This window comes from Pieris brassicae, chromosome 3 (assembly GCF_905147105.1).
Source record: "Pieris brassicae chromosome 3, ilPieBrab1.1, whole genome shotgun sequence".
NCBI classification, from domain to species: Eukaryota; Metazoa; Arthropoda; class Insecta; order Lepidoptera; family Pieridae; genus Pieris; species Pieris brassicae.
In genome coordinates this window covers 21076354-21095732 of record NC_059667.1, presented here as the reverse complement: position 1 = coordinate 21095732, position 19379 = coordinate 21076354, and the positions used below count along the sequence as shown (strand labels likewise).

The 19379-nt window shown below is 40.5% G+C and overlaps 3 protein-coding genes across 3 annotated transcripts in view; all 3 read left to right on the top strand.

Moving 5' to 3' along the window:
- Positions 1-10607, top strand: part of LOC123707825 (protein tyrosine phosphatase domain-containing protein 1-like) — a 32851-nt gene extending 22244 nt beyond the window's left edge. Inside the window, exons 6-10 of the mRNA XM_045658180.1 lie at positions 5872-6055; positions 7005-7125; positions 8118-8283; positions 9643-9770; positions 10488-10607. Coding sequence (XP_045514136.1) covers positions 5872-6055; positions 7005-7125; positions 8118-8283; positions 9643-9770; positions 10488-10607 — 719 coding nt within the window. The remainder of the gene's footprint in view (positions 1-5871; positions 6056-7004; positions 7126-8117; positions 8284-9642; positions 9771-10487) is intronic.
- Positions 966-1994, top strand: LOC123707224 (retinol dehydrogenase 11-like). The gene has a single exon (XM_045657092.1). It carries the CDS (start codon positions 970-972, stop codon positions 1963-1965), a length of 996 nt encoding a protein of 331 aa, XP_045513048.1. The 5' UTR covers positions 966-969; the 3' UTR covers positions 1966-1994.
- LOC123707225 (retinol dehydrogenase 11-like) lies at positions 2608-3699 on the top strand. The gene has a single exon (XM_045657094.1). The coding sequence runs from the start codon at positions 2608-2610 to the stop codon at positions 3574-3576; it is 969 nt and encodes a 322-aa protein (XP_045513050.1). The 3' UTR covers positions 3577-3699.
- Positions 10608-19379: the final 8772 nt, after the last annotated feature.

Below are 19379 nucleotides of genomic sequence, written 5' to 3'. Positions count from 1 at the left end.
CGTAATTAAAAAGGAGACGGAAAGCGTATACTTTCTGGGAGAAATCATGAGACTATACGTTCCGAACAATTATTACCGCTGCCGGAAACATAACCTTTTTGCTGTGCGTTCGGCTCGCACTGTCCAGCGTCAACAAGCTCCCATTCCTCGGTTACTCTCGCTGCTTAATGGGTTCCTCGACTCTTCACCGGAGAGCGACCTATTTGTGAAGCGTATGGGTGTAATATACTGTGATTTAAAAATGTACTTGGAAAAGATTAGAGGAAGGCAGGAGGTCTACTGTCAATTTTGTAAATAGCTTTATTATATTAGTTTTATGTTATTTTTAGTTTGAATTTGGCCATGCATGGGCTGTAAATACAAAAACCATTTTTTTATTGTTACTATCTACGCTCGAGTAAATCCCCATGTAGCATCGTGGGCTATTAGGTCGTAGTTTGGTCGCCGGCTGTGCACCAATGGTCTTTCTAGCTATGTGTGCATCTAACACTGACTCGTACGGTGAAGGAAACATCTTGAGAAAACCGGCATGCCCTAAGGCATTGGGTCTAAACCCAAATAAGTCGACTGACTGCAGCAGAATTCTAAGCATAAAAATTTGTTGCGGCATTAATAGACCTGTATATAAACGTACTAAAAAGCTAGAAATACCGAATATATATTGAATATTGTATCCTGAAGCTGTGTCAAATTTTTATACTTGTATACAAATGAATAGCTATTCATTTGTCTCGCTAAAACTCGAGAAGTGCTGGACCGATTTGGCTAACTATGATCTTGAAATGTTTGAGTATCAATGTATCAGTGTACCAAGGTTTTATAAATAAAATATATTTCCCTCTATAGCTGCCAGCGAATTTTACAAAAACCAAGACACACGACAAACTTGAGTTGGAATATATTCATAAATTAATTAAAATTCCCGTACTTTCAATGTTTAAGTTATTCTAATGAATAACGAATCATTAAATGTGCCAGTTTAGCGCCTTTAACATGTGGCTAGTAATTTATATATTTCTTATTATACTTAAAACTTTTATATATCTATTTCTATCACTTGTGCTACTAATAATTGGATGTCGGCTATACTTCCAACCGGTAAAAGAGGTGTGCAGATGTAAAACTCAACTTAATGGAAAAGTGGCTTTAGTGACGGGAGGGAATTCTGGCATCGGACTGGAAATAGCCAGGGACCTGGCAAGACGAGGAGCAAGAGTGATCATAGCAAGCAGAGACGTTGGGAAGTCTGCAGAAGCTGTAAGGGATATCATCCACACGACAGGAAACAATAAAGTTGATCACAGACAACTAGATCTAGTAAAATTTACTAGTATTAGGAACTTTGCTGAAGAGTTTAACAAGACGGAACAGCGACTGGATATTCTAGTCCACAACGCTGGTATTGGTGGTGTAAAACATAAAATTACTGAAGATGGATTCGACATTATTGCCCAAATAAATTTTATCGGACCGGTTTTATTGACAAGATTGTTACAAGAAAAACTGGAAAATTCAATGCCAAGTAGAATAGTTGTTGTTAATTCAATACTGCATAGATTGGGAAATATTGATTTGAACGACATACCGATGAAGAATGTGACCAATCATTATGCAAGATATTCAAGAAGTAAGTTATGCTCTATTCTCTGGACGAGAGCTTTATCAAGACGACTGGTGGGTGTGACCGTAAACTCCGCTCATCCTGGCTTTGTTAAAACAAACATATTTCAAAGATCAAAATTTATAATGAAATTTTTAACGCTGAGGGCAACGAAATGGTTCTACAAAACAGCGGAGGAAGGAGCCCAAACGTGCATTCATTTATGTGTAGCTCCACAATTTGATACTGAAACTGGAGGCTATTATTCAGAATGTAACATACAAGAATTGCCGAAAGAAGCAAAGAATGACAATTTGGTTGAACAATTGTGGGACGAAACTTTTAAATTGATAAATGGTTTTTAAAAAGTTTCTAATTCTTCTATGTAGTATTTTTCTTGAAACAATTTGTTGCTGTTACACAAGCTGATATTTGTTTCATTAATTAGAATGCTAATCAAATAATGGGTAATAAATACTACTTCCATCTTGCTGCCATTATATTGTAGATTTATTTTTTATTTGTCTTTTGTCTAGTTGAAAATGTGTTTTTTTTCCGACAACAAAACGAACCAATACGACTTGTGGTCCTTCAAGAAAATAGCGTACCAATTCCTAAACGCCAGCAACGCATTTGCAAGCCCTAATGCATTGAAAGTGTCATTGTAACTAAATATCAGGTAAGCGTCCTGTCCGTTTCTTTATTTATTTAACAGGAGTCAAACGGGCTGGAGGCTCATCTGATCCTAAGTTGTGGACATGCCCATGGGCACTTTAGGACACGGCTTTTTAGGGATTGGTACGCTAAATTAAATTAATATTCTTACCTCCAAACTGACCTTGCTGATAATAATTATTTTTTCAAGACTACCTAATTATATTAAATTAATCTTAACCTCGGTGTTTACATTATGTTAAATACGATTATCAAATACCAGATTCATTATTCTTTACGGAACTTCACAGTGACAACATATTACATATAATAAGTGCTTTAAGTGCGAAAACATGTGGCTTGAAATAGTTATAACTTTGGTATGTTTATTACCAGCAATTTTACTTGGATACTCTATACGTTTATTAATTTTAAAAACTCTAACCATACTAGAAGCAGTAATGTGCAATTGTAAAACAAGACTAGAAGGTAAAACTGTTCTGGTGACCGGCGGAAATTCAGGCATCGGCTTCGAAACGGCAAAAAATCTAGCCCAGCGTGGTGCAAGGGTCATCATAGCAGATGTTATGAACGCTGAAAAGTCAGTCGAAGAAATCATCAGATTCACCGGCAACAGTAAGGTAGAATACCGATATTTGAATCTCGCTAACTTCAAAAGCGTTAAAGCTTTTGCTGAAGACATTAATATAACAATAGACCATTTAGATATTTTGGTCAATAACGCTGGATGTTTGATGGATAACAAAGTTTCAGAAGATGGAATAAATATGATAATGCAAGTTAATTACTTGGGACCGTATCTGCTAACTAAACTGATTTTACCAAAGCTTATCCCAACACAAAGCCGTATAGTGAATGTATCATCCGGGATGTATTTCTGTGGTGAATTAGACTTGCAAGATCTAGCAGGATTGAAACCGAAGAATTTTTTCAAATCATACATCAATAGCAAACTCTGTACTGTTCTGTGGACAAAGGCGTTGGCCAAGACGCTGCCCACAAATGTGTCTGTTTTCTGTCTACACCCAGGCATGGTGGCAACAAATATTGTTGGTTTTATAAAAGGGCCAATAGGTAGTTTTTTAAAGAAATGCGCAACCGTAATTGTGAAAAATCCGTATGAAGGTGCTCAAACGAGTATTCACCTTTGTGTGGCTCCGAATATAGAAGTATTGTCTGGTAGTTATTTTTCGAATTGTAAAGTGGCAACCACGACTAAAATTATAAACGATACTAATATAGATGATTTGTGGAATGAAACTGATCTCTTTTTAAACGAAAAAATTAATGGTATTCATTGAATAATTCAAATATTATTTCTGGAAAATGTAAATACTAACACAATAGTTTTAAATTCACGTAATGTTAGATAACCATAATATCATAAAAGTCTTATATTTCAGTATTAAGCTTATTGTTTCAGACCGTAATCCAAACTAAAAAAAAAGCTTTTAAAATTATATTGTTTTTATTAAAGTAATTTAATAATTAAGAAGGATAAATTGAGAATATGTGCTCTTCAATCAATTTTAACAATAAATTAATAAAGAAACGTATGTATGGATAATAAAAAAAATCGATCGAAAGAATTATTTTCCACCCTAATCAGCTCGTTAGATTGAAATCAATTTCATTTACAAGACATTACAAATTGGCATCTAGCAATGGGATTGCGTTAGTAACACAGAGCCTATTCCTAACCCAATAGCCGACAACGTATCCATTAATACCTAAGGATCTTCTGTTATACATAGAGCTGGTGTAGTGACCTCGGATAACCCTAATAATCCAAAAAAATATCCCAGCAATACACGCTGACGATGTTTTTATAGTTTCCCTTTTCCCCTTCAACCCAAACAGCTATTGAACACTCTTTTTACTCGTGTTATTTTAATAATGAACATAACCTAATAAACACTGCTATAATTGACTGAATGATTGAAGGAGCAAACGGGCAAGTATCATCTTATGTTAAGGGACACCGAACTACCAATCCTACTCTCCTAATGATGCTGCCAACCTTTTAAGAGAGTAATATAACCTTCCAAAATAATGAACTTATTGGTTCCATATGTCACCTAAAAATAGTGGTTTTGTAAAAGGTCTATAACATCCATACAAATGTAAATTGTATAACTTAACCTTACAAATTAGCATAGGTTATTTAAGACTTAATTGACATGAAAACAATGTAATTACTATAAAATCATTTATTTAAACCTAAATATCTATCAAATATACAGTAAATACAATTTTTTAACCTACATAGTAATAATAAAAATAATTAAAAATTAATAAAAATATAATTGGAACAAATTAAAAATTTGGTGCTAGCTGTATTGCGATACTTATTCGTTGAGCGAGGAAGGCACCAGCTCTGGGGTTACTGGTATTTTCTACCAGGCGCCAGTCTCTCATATTTTGACATTTGACAGAAAGTCTCTTATATTTTGAGCCGTTTCCTCCTGCTCTGCGGCCGCCCCAGCTTTTATGCTTGTCCAAGGGGGTGAGACGGGGCTAACGTGTCCCTAGCGATAGACAATTACTTTATAAACAAATAAAAATGTGTTTATTCATTTTAAGTATATATGCATTACAATGTGTAAGATTTGGGAAAACTTTTTTGTAACAAACACCTGCGTCAGGGTTCCCAGCTCTTTCATAACAAACGTAAGTTTGCAATGTAATTAGGTTAAATACAATGAGTTAATTTGCTCTTAAAAGGGAAACAGTTATTTATTCAACGTTATAATCATTTGTTACAACACTGATCAATTGAGATTGTTAAGTGAAGTGCTGATACCTTTGAACGGTTGGTACCAACGACTGTGTATCGTTTGTAGCAGTAGGTACCTCGGTGCCACTGGACGAAAGAGAGCGAAAAAATTTAAACATTATTATCATAAGGAAAGTAAAACTTGCATAATAATTTTCGGAACTTAGCATCCTTCTTTATCATAAACGTCAGCTACCGCAGCCCATAGATTCCCATGTTAGTTGATGTGTTGCCGGCCTATAAGGGTGTAGTATTGACTTTAATACTGCGAGTTCGTAATGCGGACTGTGAAACGATCCACCCAAAGAATTGTTCAGAACAGTCTTGGTATGGTTTGTGAACTCAGTTTCCGCACTTAGACTCTCAATAGGTCCGTTGTGCGTAATTCAGAACAGTCTTAAAACCCACTTAAGTATTTCCCAACCAGACTTAGAGTCGTTAAAGAAAATAGCGTACCAAATCTTTAAAGTTCGGAAACGCACTCGCGAGCACTGGCATTAAGAGTGTCCATGGGCGGCGGTAACACTTACAATCAGGTGAAGCTTCTGCCTATTTGCCCACTGTTCTATAAAAATAAAAGGATAATTACAAAAATATTTCCCGATACGTCCAGACATCCTTGAATAAAATACAAGAGTCCTTTACAAGAAGATACTAATAAAAGTCGGTCAGTCTTGGAAACCATACCAATTAAGTTCAATCAAGCTTTTTGGCACTCAAATTCACGCCGCCGCCATTTGACACTCAATGCCAGAGGGCTGGCGAGTGTGTTGCACCTTTATGTGCCGTTATATGAATAATTCTGATACAATATTTTCATGTCTTGGACGTACCGGGGTGCTTATAGCTTGCTACTTGGTGTATTCGTTACGAATACGGGCAAACGATGCAATACGTTTAGTTCGCAAGAAACGTCCTAAATCCATTCAAACCAGTGGCCAGATACTATGTGTTCAGCAGTTCGAGCATTACATCTTACCCCAGACCGTTGTATTTAGCTCCAAGTAAGATTTTATTTCTCTGCACGACTACTTTATTTCCAATAAAACAAAGCATATTGTTTATTTTCATTTGATTAAAGTATACCCGTTGTTTGTAATAACTAAATTAGCCCGGATACTTTTAAAGTTACTGAAGTCCGTCTCTTTCTGTCAAATTGTGTTTACACCGTGATGAAAAGAGTTTACGAGCCAAGGCTGTATATTTTTCTCACTCAGGCTTTCTTAGTTTTATAAGCGTGGCGATTTCTTAAATCGTCGGAATTACGCCCCGAGAGTATAGCCAGACGACTGTTACATTGCATTCATTTATTACATAGCAATTAACTTAATTATTTCCCTTATATTCTGTTGTTGTGCTCGAGTGGTTAATATAGAGTAAAACTAAAATCATTTATTATTTAAAGCATCTTGATGACTCATGAACCGTACAATAAGAAAGTATTTATTTATCACGGTTCAATTTGATTTATTTTTTTAAGAATAATGTGTGATAATTACGCGTCAGTCATTCACAACATTTTGCTTCTTTTTTTAAATTTCAATGTCATCATAACCAGCCAGATACAAACATAAAACATAAACAGTTAATAAAACTTTATAATAACATAACTAAACAAAAATAGCAGAGCAATCAAAGTTTCTGCGTGCGACTCTTATCTGAGGTCGTAGGTTCGATCCCCGGCTGTGAACTTATGTGCTCATTTAACATCTGCACGAACGTGAAGAAACCGACTCGCCTTAGATCCAAAAAGTCGACGGCGTGTGTCAGCCACAGGAGTCTGATCACACTTGCTTATTGAATTGATACATGATCATGTAACAGATACAGAAATCTGAGGTTCTAGCGCCACAGTTTTTTTTTAATAAACAAAGTTCTAAAAAATATTATTATTTAATAACTGACTCATAGTTTATTATCAAAATATACATATTAAATCTGTATATGTTTCAGAGAACCTCTTATGTTAACTAAAGATCCAAAAACATGTGAGTTTACCCTACGTCAATACTTGTATAGACAACGAGCGACTTTACACGGCTTGGACGAGAGAGTTTTCAGAGAACTACCTAAGGTACAACTTAAAATTAAATTAAACAAAAATCAAACATTCGCGCCTGTAGATTGAAATGTCACTCAACAAATGTATATATAGTCAAAAGTTTTAAGTATACAGGATGTCCCAAAAGTCGACGTCAAGTCGAAATTTTCTCATAGGTAATGAATGCCACACCAGTTATCAGAAAAATTAAAAAAAATTAAGTTATGTATTTTTGAAGTTATGGAAATTTTCCTTTTATTCCAGAAAATGTACACCATGTGACAGTTTTTTCATTCCTGTTGTTACAAATATTTACTTTTTGCCAAAAAAAAATCTCTTACGTCATCCCGAATAGTGCTTTATGTAACCTATGAACCTAAACCCTGTGCCGATCACTCCAACTTGTAGGAAAATGTCATTTTATACCGTACCAAGTTTTCAAAATTAATTTTTCGCACTAGTTCAACTGATCGTCCTGAAAAAAAATGTACTACTCCAGTTTGGCAAGCAGCTTTAAAAGTTCGCACATTTAATAAGGATTCTAACGTGGTATAACACTTAATTCATTATTTCTTAGATCGGCCATAAAAAAGTTTTGTTAAACAAAGTCTGTTTTTAAAAATTTCTCTGGAATTACAAAAAACGCGTCTAGTGTACCCAAAGCGTTCCTAATAACCACAGCGTTGTTTAAATAAGATGGATAGAGACATTCCAAAAAATGTGAGCGAGACAGATGGTGACGCTTATGACATACGGACGCAAATAAGTATATAAGTATATATATAAATTCATTGCTGTTCGATAACCTCGCTAAATCTTGGCTAACGGCTGGGCCGATCTGGCTAATTTTGCGGAAATCCAGACGAGGTTTAGAACGTGAATAAATATGAAAATGCTCAGAATTAAATCTAAAGAAACAATTTTACTTAATGTGACAAGCACAGAGATAAACTTAACAGACACGAAGAGAAAAAATACAACGATTCATAAATTATATTCTATGTGATATACAATCTTTGTTTCAGATAGTGTTTTGTATTTGCGAGCGCCTATTAAAGTTATGCGGGTGTCAAGACAGCGGAGGTTTGGATTATCGCGTTAGAAATAGGGCTTTCTACAGAATGTTCTTATCGTATAAACTGAAACTAGGAAAGCCTCCCGATTTGACAACTCCGGAGGAAAATATCAATGGTAAATGTTTCAATGAGTTAATAGAATTTGGGAGCTACTAAGATTGATAGTTCTTGGCAAGAAAATACTTAATACGGTACTAGAAGATAGGTCTTGCCTTATATAATTAGGATCATGGAACTAAGTCTCTCCACTTACACGTGAATTGCACTAAGTACGTACCTTTTTGACTTTCTTTAGATACCATTGGCATAAAATTCTCGGGTCACAATGTTCGTTCATATGGAGTATATGAAACGGCTCGAACGATGATTTTTTTATGCATATTCAGTAAATCTGAGAATCGTCTACTATCTATATTTCAAACCCCTAAGTGATAAGGGATGTCCACCCCAAAAAATAAAAATGTGTGCGTGTACTAGTGTACACACGTATGTCGTGAAACTTCTTTATGACCTTATTTTTCGAAAAATGATACTATATGCAACTTTACGGAAATTGGTTAAATAAAGTTTAACAAAAGGCTTTTATTATCATAGACATGAACACAATACAATGATTTCATTTTACCTTCTAACTACTAAAATTATTACAGAATTTCATTAATTGTAATAGCATGATTGTTATCGTTATTATATATTTTTGTCATTAATGGCTTCAAATCTCTTCAAATAAGTAATTTTTTTTCCAACGCCGATGAAGAAGTTTCACATCAAAATTTGTATGTTCCAATCATACAAAAATACATACAACCCTTAATTGTCACCCCCCTATTTTTATTATAGTAGATAGGTTATTTTTATGGAACTAAAAAATATTTCCTGGAAATAATATACCTGGCAAAACGACTTTTGCTGGGTCAGCTATTAATATATACTATTAATGTTAGTTCGGTGTCTATAACATAACCCGGATTTATCAAAATTGCTTTGTATTAAATACATTAAATACAAGATGTCATACAGTTTAACTTAGAGATAATATAGAATTCTAATCGTAATATATGTATTTGTTTTTTTTTATTTAAATAAAAATATATTGAACTTGGAGCTTATAATAATTCTGTTGACTTGTTCTAACAAAATTCATATTTTGTACTGATTTTATCAGTGGCCTCTATTATTGTTCTGGGCCTCAGTTTTCTGAATCTGTTTCATGATCATTGGTAATAGGTAAGTAGGTGATCAGCCTCCCATGCCTGACACAAGCCGTCGACTTTTTGGGTTAAGACAAGCCGGTTTCCTTACGATGTTTTTCTTCACTGCTCGAGCGAATGTTAATTGCGCACATAGAAAGAAAATCTATTAGTGCACAGCCGGGGATCGAATCTACGACTAGGACTACTGAAGCCACTAGGCCAACACTGCTACCTATTATAATTTACATTGTACTAAAAACTTGTACGTGTAACATCCCTAGGAGACAAACCTCCAGCTTTCCCGATGATAGAATGGAGGGATCCGGTTGAAGAAGACGTGGAGAGAAACCTGGAGTCCGTTAGCAGATATACCAACTCCAACAGTATTCCTGCTGTACAAGTGTATGAGGTGCGTATTTTATGTGTTTTAGGTTTTGGCTCAACTGTCGATTATTATAAGTAACTAAATTACTGAAGACTACTTCTATTGTTCTGCAGTATACCCGTACCAGTAGGCTGTAAATCGGTTTTAAAAAGTTCATCAAAAATTTATTTAAAAAAAAGCTTCAACTCATTTCACGCGCATAAATTTACACAATATTAAGTATACAGACTACATCAGACAATTAAATTTATCTTTTCTAACTAAAATCGACTTTGGGACGTAAATTTCCTTAGGTGTCCGTTTTTGTGCACATTTATAAAAGCTGTTTCCGACTAAGTCACAAACACTTAATATTAGTATAGAGAATATTTTAGTTTAGTTCCTAATTTTGAAACAGAAATATAAAAAAAACAAGCAAATTTGATATTATATTTAAGGACACACGTGAGTTACGCATTCCTAATTACAATTTTATGACAGGCATATGATATGATATTTTTTTCAACTAAAGTACCACTTGCGTGACTCTGAAACGCTGATGGCGCAACCAAACATTGAACATGTTTACTTTCCGAGTTTCCAGCATAACAATAATTATTTCGGGCTTGTAAACAGTGAAGTCTGCTTCAAATAAACCAGATGGTATATCTAGCTAATTCCCTATAGGGGGACGTAAAAAAACTGTCGTAATCAAATCATTGCAATTGTCTTCTCATGATAACTATTTTATTTTAATTACAGGCCTTTTTAATTGATCATGAAAATCTTCCACAGGAGAAACAAAAATACATAAAACAATTAAGAGTTGAAATAAATCAGAGAAGAGAAGCAATGAGTAAAATTGATGAAGAGGTATTCTAAATATATATATACAAGCGGGTCGCGGGTTCACAAGAGTTTACTTATCTTAAAAATATAACCTTAGTCAGGATTCAAGTAGCATTTTGATAGTTAAAGAATTAAAATCGGTCAAGTCGTTTTTGAGTTTCTTCGTTACAAAACTACAAATATCTATTATTATCTCTGTAATTGGTTAGTACAACTTAATATCAGGGTTTTTGAATTTATTAAACAGGGGATTTAGTCAAGATGACTTAACAGAAGTGGATGTAGAAACTAGAAAGTCGAAAACTTAATTTGTTAGAAAATGACAGTTCGTGCCAAATTTGTATGAAACTTTATTTAACTGTCATTTTAGCCCTGACATTTTTATGCACCAAATTACAGTGTATAATTTTTATTAGGTTGAACTAAGTGTAGACTATAAGATAATATAGTTGACGATACTATCAACGATGACCAAGACCGCTACACTTTTGACATATTATGTAACCTCTCATTGACCGTACACGAACTTAAAACAATAGAATATCTAACTATGAAATATTTATTTTAGGAAGATCCCACCATATTGTCAGTACTATTATTCGAATGGTTAGAAGGCTTGAAGCAGCCAGTACTAGATAAGGAAGATCTTTCTAATATAGTCTGTCGCTCAACCAATGTCAGCTCGTGTATTATGGCTTTACAAATGGTTTGTATACGTATTATGTATTAAATACAATAGCTGTTTCCAGTGGCGAATTTACCAGCAGGCTGAGTAGACTAAAGCCTAGGGTGACATTTGAGAAACGATTTTTTTGCTACTTCATAGAATCAAAAAGATCGCTGCATGACGGTTTTCTGCAACAAATTTTGCCGATGACAAACTGCAAACTTCAATATTCTAGAGTAATTAGATAGTTCGCGGCCCCTCAACCAGTAGTCGAACTCTGTGCCATCAGCTTATACTTTGTACGAGTAAATAGAGCGAAATTGCAGAAAATGTATTTCCCTCTTGCACCTATCAACCCAAACATACTACTTGGTTGGCTGTAAACTGGATGGTTTGTGTATAATTTTGTGCTCAAAAAATCAGATACAATAAGTATTTCGTGCATGTTGGATTGTAAAAATGTTCTAGCACATGACAGTTGTAGACAACTGTCATGTGCTAGAATATTTTTACCTCTAGGTAAAGGCGGCAAAACCTGACATAAGTGAAATTAGTAATTTACTTTTTTTCATTAGTTTCACATAAAAAAAACATACCAGTTCAAAGAAGTTTTCTTATATTTTTGACCGATTGGTATTGGACAAATACAGCATTCATATCCCGTCTTCTACACTTAGATGTATTCTATACAATAATCTATATTTCATAGTTTTAACCATTTGTAATTTTATTTTCAGGAAGATATGATACTAGTCGAGTATTTACTACGTTTCGTGGTACGATTGCGCCCTCTGGTAGCACACAAGAAAGTCGATATTTTAAAAAGATTACTTGCATCTTTAACACACCAAACAACTAATATTAATGGGAAATTGTTACCCAATAAATGTTTTCCTAGACTAAGAGATGGAACTGGCAGCCATATTATTAATTTTATGCTAAGAATGATTGTTGTAATACAGCAAGACATCGCAAAACCAAGTCGCGAAGAGTCAGATGTTGTGATAGCCCCAAGAAGATTGAAAATAAAAGCGTGGACATAAAACTAGTTTTTTTTTCCTAATATAATAAAGGATTATTATTGTAAATTATGTCAAAAACTATTAAAATGTTTTTCGTAAAATTTTAAATGTATAGAAACCGCTGTTTTAAGTCTTAATTGTGACCTAATTATAAATAAATTATTTTAAAGATTTTTTTTTTCTAAATATGCTCAGTATGTAAGAACATAATGTCTCTTTAAAATGGTTTAGGTTAGTTTTGGTTAAAGTTGATTGATCCTTATTTGGTTAAAATAAAACTTCCTAATAATTCGTTGAGAAGAGGTGAAGATGGAATGTGGAATGTGTTTAATTTATTTTTTTATTGAATGGAATCTCGCTGTTGGCCTTAAGGGCCTTTACAGCTCAGCTCGGGCTGTTTTGGCGAGCGTAGCTTGGCCAAAATAGCTTGTTTTCCCGCGGCTAGCGCAAGGGCGTCTCCTGTGAGACTCGAACCTCGGCTTGGGCCGTCGCGGGCTGGTCAATCGCCTGAAGGGCAGGACGGAAGCTCACTGTAGTGAGCGAAGTGCGAAGTAAAGGTCCTCGCCTTCCCCGGTGAAGGCGGTTTTTTACCCTAGTCTGTGAATTTATATTTTTATTATTGGCCGCGCGGGCGGCATTTAATTTATTGTTTGCTACAGTAATTGGATCGTCCGGATCCGTTAGTATGTGTCGGGGCCTCCTACGAGCCTTTTTTGTCGGGAAGGGGTAATAGTTGATGCTGTTACGCACCAGCGGATTTGGATGGTGTTTAGCCTTGTCAAAGTGGCGTGTGGACGCCAACTTCATCCATTGGGCTATGGTAGGGAGCTCCAGGTCGTGATGGAGATCGACGTTTCTCACATAGAAGGGCGCACCGGTCGCGATTCTCATGAATCGCGACTGTAGCACCTGTAGCCGGTGAATATAGGAGGGGGCACAATGTGCAAAGACTACGCTAGCGTATGTCATGCACGGTCGGATGCAGGCCTTGTACAGGGTGACCTTGTGTCTGAGAGACATGTGACTCCTTTTATTTAGGAGGAAATGAAGGCGAGAGAGGACAAAATGGGCCTTCTTGCGAACGGCGGCTATGTGCTTTCGGAAAGACATGCCGCTATCGAGCGTGACTCCTAGGTACTTAACGGACTTTTGCCATGGAATGGCTTGCCCGTATAGGGTTACCTCTGTCTTGAGGTGAAATTTATCCCTAGCGTTAGCACCGGGGTTGCCCCTGGCAAAGAGAACTGCTACGCTTTTCTCGGGATTTATTTGGAAGCCCCATTTCCGAAACCATTCGCCTAACGACGTGGTAGCGGTCTGGAGTCTGTCCACGATGACACCTCTATCTTTGTGGGTGGTATAGAGAGCGGTGTCATCGGCATAGAGGGCTAGCTCCACATTGGGAGCCCTAGGGATGTCGCCGGTATACAGCGTGAACAGAAGGGGCGAGAGGACCGAGCCCTGAGGGACTCCGGCCATGATGGGGCGAGGAGACGATAACGTTCCTTCTACGCGATAGCGCGTTGAGCGGTCGGACAAGAAGTCGTGTACGATACGCACGAGTCTTAGTGGCACATTAAGGTGGTAGAGCTTGTAAACCAAGCCGTTGTGCCAGACCTTGTCGAAAGCTTTCGCTATGTCGAAGAAGAGCGCACCCGTGGCTCTCGGTTTCAGGGAGCTATTCATCCCGGAGAGGATGTGCTCCGTGATTCGATGGACTTGATGAACGCACGAGTGGGCCGGCCTGAAGCCAAACTGCTCATCGGGAATGAGCCCCTTATCTAGGGCAAAGTCTAGGAGGCGCTTTTTAAGTACCTTCTCGTAAAGCTTGCTAAGCGTATTGAGAAGGCTGATAGGGCGGTAACTGGTGGGGTTGTTACGGGGTTTGCCTGGTTTGTGAATACCAATGACAATGGCCTCTTTCCACTGCGCCGGGAAGGTGCAGTTTTCAAGGAGGCAATTGAAAATGGACACTAGTAGGCATATCAGATGGGGCGGGAGGCACCGGAGGACCTTGTTCGAGATGGCGTCGAGACCTGGAGATTTACGAGGCAGTGAACTCTTTATTAGAGTTTTGACCTCGGCGATCGACGTAGGAGGGAGCGGCTCGGGAGGGAGGGGCAGTGCTACGATGCGTTCGACCTCGCGGTTCACGTGTTCGACGTGCGCCGGGTCGCTATGATCGAGATACGGGGTGCACTGCTCCACTAGGTTGACGGCTAAGCACTCGGCTTTTTCGTCGTCGTCGAATGCGTCAGGCAGATTTGGACGCTTGAGAGGGGGCATGGACGCCACCGTGTCGGTTTTAAGGGAACGCGCGAGAGACCAATAGGCCGTGTGCGAAGGTGACAATTCGCTGGTAAGACGGTCCCAGCGTTCGTTTCAAATTTCCCGCATGCGCTCTTTCACTCGGCGCTGCGAGGCGCGGAGTGCTCTGCGGTTTTCGTCGGTCGGTGCTCTGGCGAAGGCGCGAGTCGCCGCGTTCTTCTCGGTCAATAGACGCCTCGCGTCCGGGGGAAGCTCCCAGCGTTGAGCGAAGTCATCTGGGACCTTCCGGGACGACTCGGCGACCTTGGTCTGAATGTGATTAGTGACCGAGGAGATCGCGTCTAACACGTGAGCGGACGAGACTAAATTGTCGGGGACATTTGGGAGGGCAGAGGTGTCGGCGGGCTTGAGGGCCTCGTCTAACTTCTGCCAGTCGACAATGGACTTGAACCTCTTCTCTCGAGTGTTGGGAGGGCCGAATTCAAAGTGAACCGGGAAGTGATCCGAGTCTAACTCGTGTAACGTCTCTACGCTTCGCGGCTGTAGTGCCACGTTACGTAAAACCGCTACGTCTATGACGTCCGTTGAGAGAAGGCCGTTGCCTGTTATGCCACGGCGAGTCGGTTGTATGGGGGCAATGACGTTGAAATTGAGCACGTCTATAAGCCTATTGAGGGCTAACCCATTAGGGTTTTGTTTTGAACTATTCCAGTCCCCGTGTTTGCTATTGAGATCCCCGACTAATAAGACCGAGGGGCCCATCGCAAACAGGGTTCTGAGATCGCTCTCTAGTATGTCCTTGGCGGGAGGGAGGTACACCGACGCGATAATAATCGGCTGATGGCTGGTCATGGCTACGCGCAACACAGAGCACTCTATGTTGGTAAGGGAGGGCGGGTCTAACGGCGAGCAGTGAAGCGCTGGTCTATAATAAATGAGCGTACCGCCTTTCGCCGTAGGTCGGTCGTTTCGCACTACGTTGTAATTCGCGAATCTGGGAGCGCGAACGCTGGGCTTGAGGAAAGATTCCTGTACTAGGAAAATATCTATTTGGTGGCGAACGAGGAAATCTCGAACCAAATCTGCCTGCGGCTTGAAACCGTTTGCATTGAAAGTCACTACGGACAGTGATCGAGCCTTGATCCTAGACGTGGTCGTAGCTATTGCGGTGTGGTGGAGTCTGCAAATTGTCGCACGGACTTAAGGAGCTGGACGTGCTCGATTACTAGTTGCTTCTTGTCTTCCGCGTTATTGGCGGATTTAAAAGCCTCGGAGAAGGCGACAAGAGCGTCTATGTCTAACGCGTCTACGATGCTAAACGCGAGATTTAAGGCGTCGCGGACCTTTACTGATTCCGCGGCGGCCTCCGCCGTGTGGCTGAGGGCTTTAGCCGGAGGGCTCACCTTGCGTGTGGGCCTCTCCGTTATGACGGGGGTCGGCGCCGGCGCCTGGGAAGGCTTCACGGCTGCCGATTTTGTTGGCAGAGGCGGGAAGGCCTCTGACGTGAGCTGGGGAGGGCCCTCTGTAACGGGGGGCTTGGTCCAGGCACTATTTTTGGGAGGTGGGGCCGGCGCATATGTGGGCTTTGCTCCCGCGCCACGACGGACCGCATCGCGCCCCGCCGTGCGCCCAGACGCCGGCTTATGCGCCTTGGGGGCACGAGGGCACCCGCGATAGTTCGCTGGGTGGCCCTGTTGCCCGCAAAGCACGCACGCCGGCGGCTCAGCGCACGGAAGCGTTCTTTTGCAGTCCGCCGTGCCGTGGTCGCCTAGGCACTTTACGCACCGTGCCCTAGCGAAACAGTTACGGGCCGCATGCCCGTAGAGTTGACAGCGGTGACACTGTCGTGTGAAGGAATGTTTGAGGGGGGTTTCAACCCTCAGCCCCGAGAGCTTGCAATACTCTCGTAGGCTAAAAATCTTTTTCCCACTCGGGGTAGGATCAAGAACGGCGAGCACCATATCGTACTCTTCCTTTGTCGTTCTTTTGAGCATACGGAATACATCCCTTACGGGGTATCCCTGCTCAATGAGGTCCAATTGGACAATCCCGGAGTCTATCTCCTTGGGAATGCCCTTAATAACTACCCTTAGGACGCGCTCCTCGGGTAGGGGGAAGGTGTGGCCACCGATACCTTCAGAGCGAAGGTATGAAGTTAAAAATCTATGGTGGTCGGATGAAAAGACCTGAACGCAAAGGTTATCCCTTAGCGTACGGGCCTTGTAATTAATCGACTTTGTGTCGAGAATTTTTGATAGGGCCGGCCAGGCGCCCTTGTCCCTAACGTATACGGGCGGGAGGTTTTAATGCGGTCTGCGGGGGCGGGGGGCGCAGGTTTTCCCGATAATAGGGAACTAAGATCCCTCTTCGGAGGGTTGCCGGCTTGAGTGGGCCTTTTGGCGGGGGGACCGCCGTTGGCCGAACGCTTTTTCTTCCGACCGACGGTTTGAAAGCCGTCGCTTTCGGAAGATGAGATTAATGCGGCTTCGTCGTCTGTTACAGCCGGAGCGGATTGGGTCGACATGACCGAAGAGGGGCGTGAATTTTGTCCCGTCTCCTCATCGCTGGCGCTTCCCACTTCAGGGAGTGGTGAGCGCGAGCGCGAGCGAGAGCGGGTAACGGGTCGAGATGCCTTCCCGGAGGTATTTTTCCGCTGGTGATAGCGGAGGTGTGGTTTGTCACCGACCTAACCAGCCCGTAGGAGATTGGGTATAAGAGCCCCTACGGATGTGACAGGACCCGTCCAACAGTGGACCTGTGTTTAGCCGGTTGCTAGAGAGTAGTTGGCGTACCTACTCCCCAATACGTGCCTACTAGGAGGCCCGGCCGTGCACAGGACTTGGAGGAAGCGGAGGGGCTGTTACGCGCCTTGAAAAAGGCACGGTGTATGCACCCCGGACAAAAACACACAAGCACAAGGCGTTAACCGACAGATAACCGTTTGGCACCGTTAGGTGGCTATCTGAGGGCCGCAGGTAAACCCGCGTTCATAAATTGCAGCCTTCAACCCGATGTCCAAACACCGAAGACGCGAAGCGACCAATGAGAGGGCGGCAGGCAGCAAGGCAGCGATCGGACTGACCAATGAGAGGGCAGCAGGCAGCAAGGCAGCGGTCAGACAGCGCGTGCGCACTGTACAGTGGCAAGCGGCGATGACTCACACGGAGCGAGCGAGATGGCACTATAGCACTGATGACTCACACGGAGAGAGCACTGGAGCAGACGTCCGCACGGGTCGGCGGTCGGAAGCGAAGTGTGTGTTTAATTTTTAAAAACTGTAGATTTATATACAAAAGTTATCCTACACTGGCCACTATTGGTAACATGTGGTACCAAGATGCGAAGGGTGCGTAGACGATAAAATCGAGGCGCGGCAAAAAGTTGTCCTTTTCTGCGCGCAACCGTCTCTCAGAACGATCTGTCTAACGATAACGCAATTAACTGTTCTTTTCAGAACAAATTATTGTTTCATGACGATAACGTTTACAACTGTCCTTGTCAGGACACATCACTGTTTCATTACGACACGTACTAACGTACTAACTACACGTACACCTACAATGGCTTAGCCTATCATAAACATAAGGATTGATTGGGATAACTTTCAGATTGTGATTCTGTTACATATATGTACAGGGTGTCCCGTGGCAGATTTAGGATTTCTTAATTAAATTAAAGGATGTTATTATTTTAGAATATACACATATTTTTCATAAAAAGAAAGTCGAGACGTGAGGATTTCATTTTTTCGTAAAGTGAAGTAATCTTCGGACATTTGGACGTAGTAAATGTTTTCCTTCGCTACCTACACACTCACGGAATCTTTCGAGAGTATTCTAAATGACGCAGCACAAAACTGACAGAGGAATAGCATCCACTTCTCGCACGATATCTTCTTTTAAATCCGATAGATCTATCCGGTTACCGTCGCACATTTTTCCCTTTAAGTAACCCAATAAAAAAAATCTAATGGGGTGAGAACGGACGATCTGGGTGGCCATGCGATGTCCCCAAATCCGCTAATAAATTTTACGGGGAATTCTTAGCGATGGAGGCTCTGGGTGGCTCTTGCTGTGTGAGGCGTGGGCGCCATTTTGTTGAAACCACGTGTGAGAGGTGTTCGATGGATGTTCTGTTAGTAACGATATAAAATACTCATTAAGCATGCGGCGATAGACATCACCATCAACAGTTACGGTTGCTCCACGAGAATTTTCAAAGAAAAACAGTGCAATTATTCCATTGTCAGAAAGAGCTGCCCAAACAGTTACTTTTGGGCTATGCAATGCTTGTTGGTGTTTCAATCGTGGGCTTTGTCCTCTTGGCGCCCAATAGCGACAGTTTTATTTATTGACAAAGCCATTCAAACGGAAATGAGCTTCATCACTAAAGCAAATGATGTTAACAGTTCGGAATCGACTTAACATGTTATCACAGAACTCTTTGCGTTCTCTGTAGTCATGGTTTAAGTGCCTGTACAAATTGCATCTTGAACGGATGGAATTTAATATCCAAGCTTAAAATACGATGCCCCGTGGTTTATGGAAGCCGCAAACTTGACGCTCTCTTACGTATGGTCAGGCGGGGATTTTCTTGCATGCTGTTTGCAACGCGTTCAATGTTTTGTACAGTCCTCGACGTTCGGTTAGGACCTGGGCTTGGCTCGTCAACTGTTGAACCTGTTGCAAGGATCTTCTGGACCCACGTCCTAATCAAACTTTCACTCGGTGCTTCACTTAAGCGACGAATATTGTAGAGAGAACAAAATCTCCGGCGAGCAACAGTGCACTATTTATAATCTTCAAAATAAGATTCAACCTCGAAAGCGCAATCCGCACAATTGCAGCG

Excerpts from the sequence above, each read along its gene's own strand:
- LOC123707225 (XM_045657094.1), top strand. The coding sequence starts at position 2,608 with ATGTGGCTTGAAATAGTTATAACTTTGGTATGTTTATTACCAGCAATT.
- LOC123707224 (XM_045657092.1), top strand. The coding sequence starts at position 970 with ATGTGCCAGTTTAGCGCCTTTAACATGTGGCTAGTAATTTATATATTT.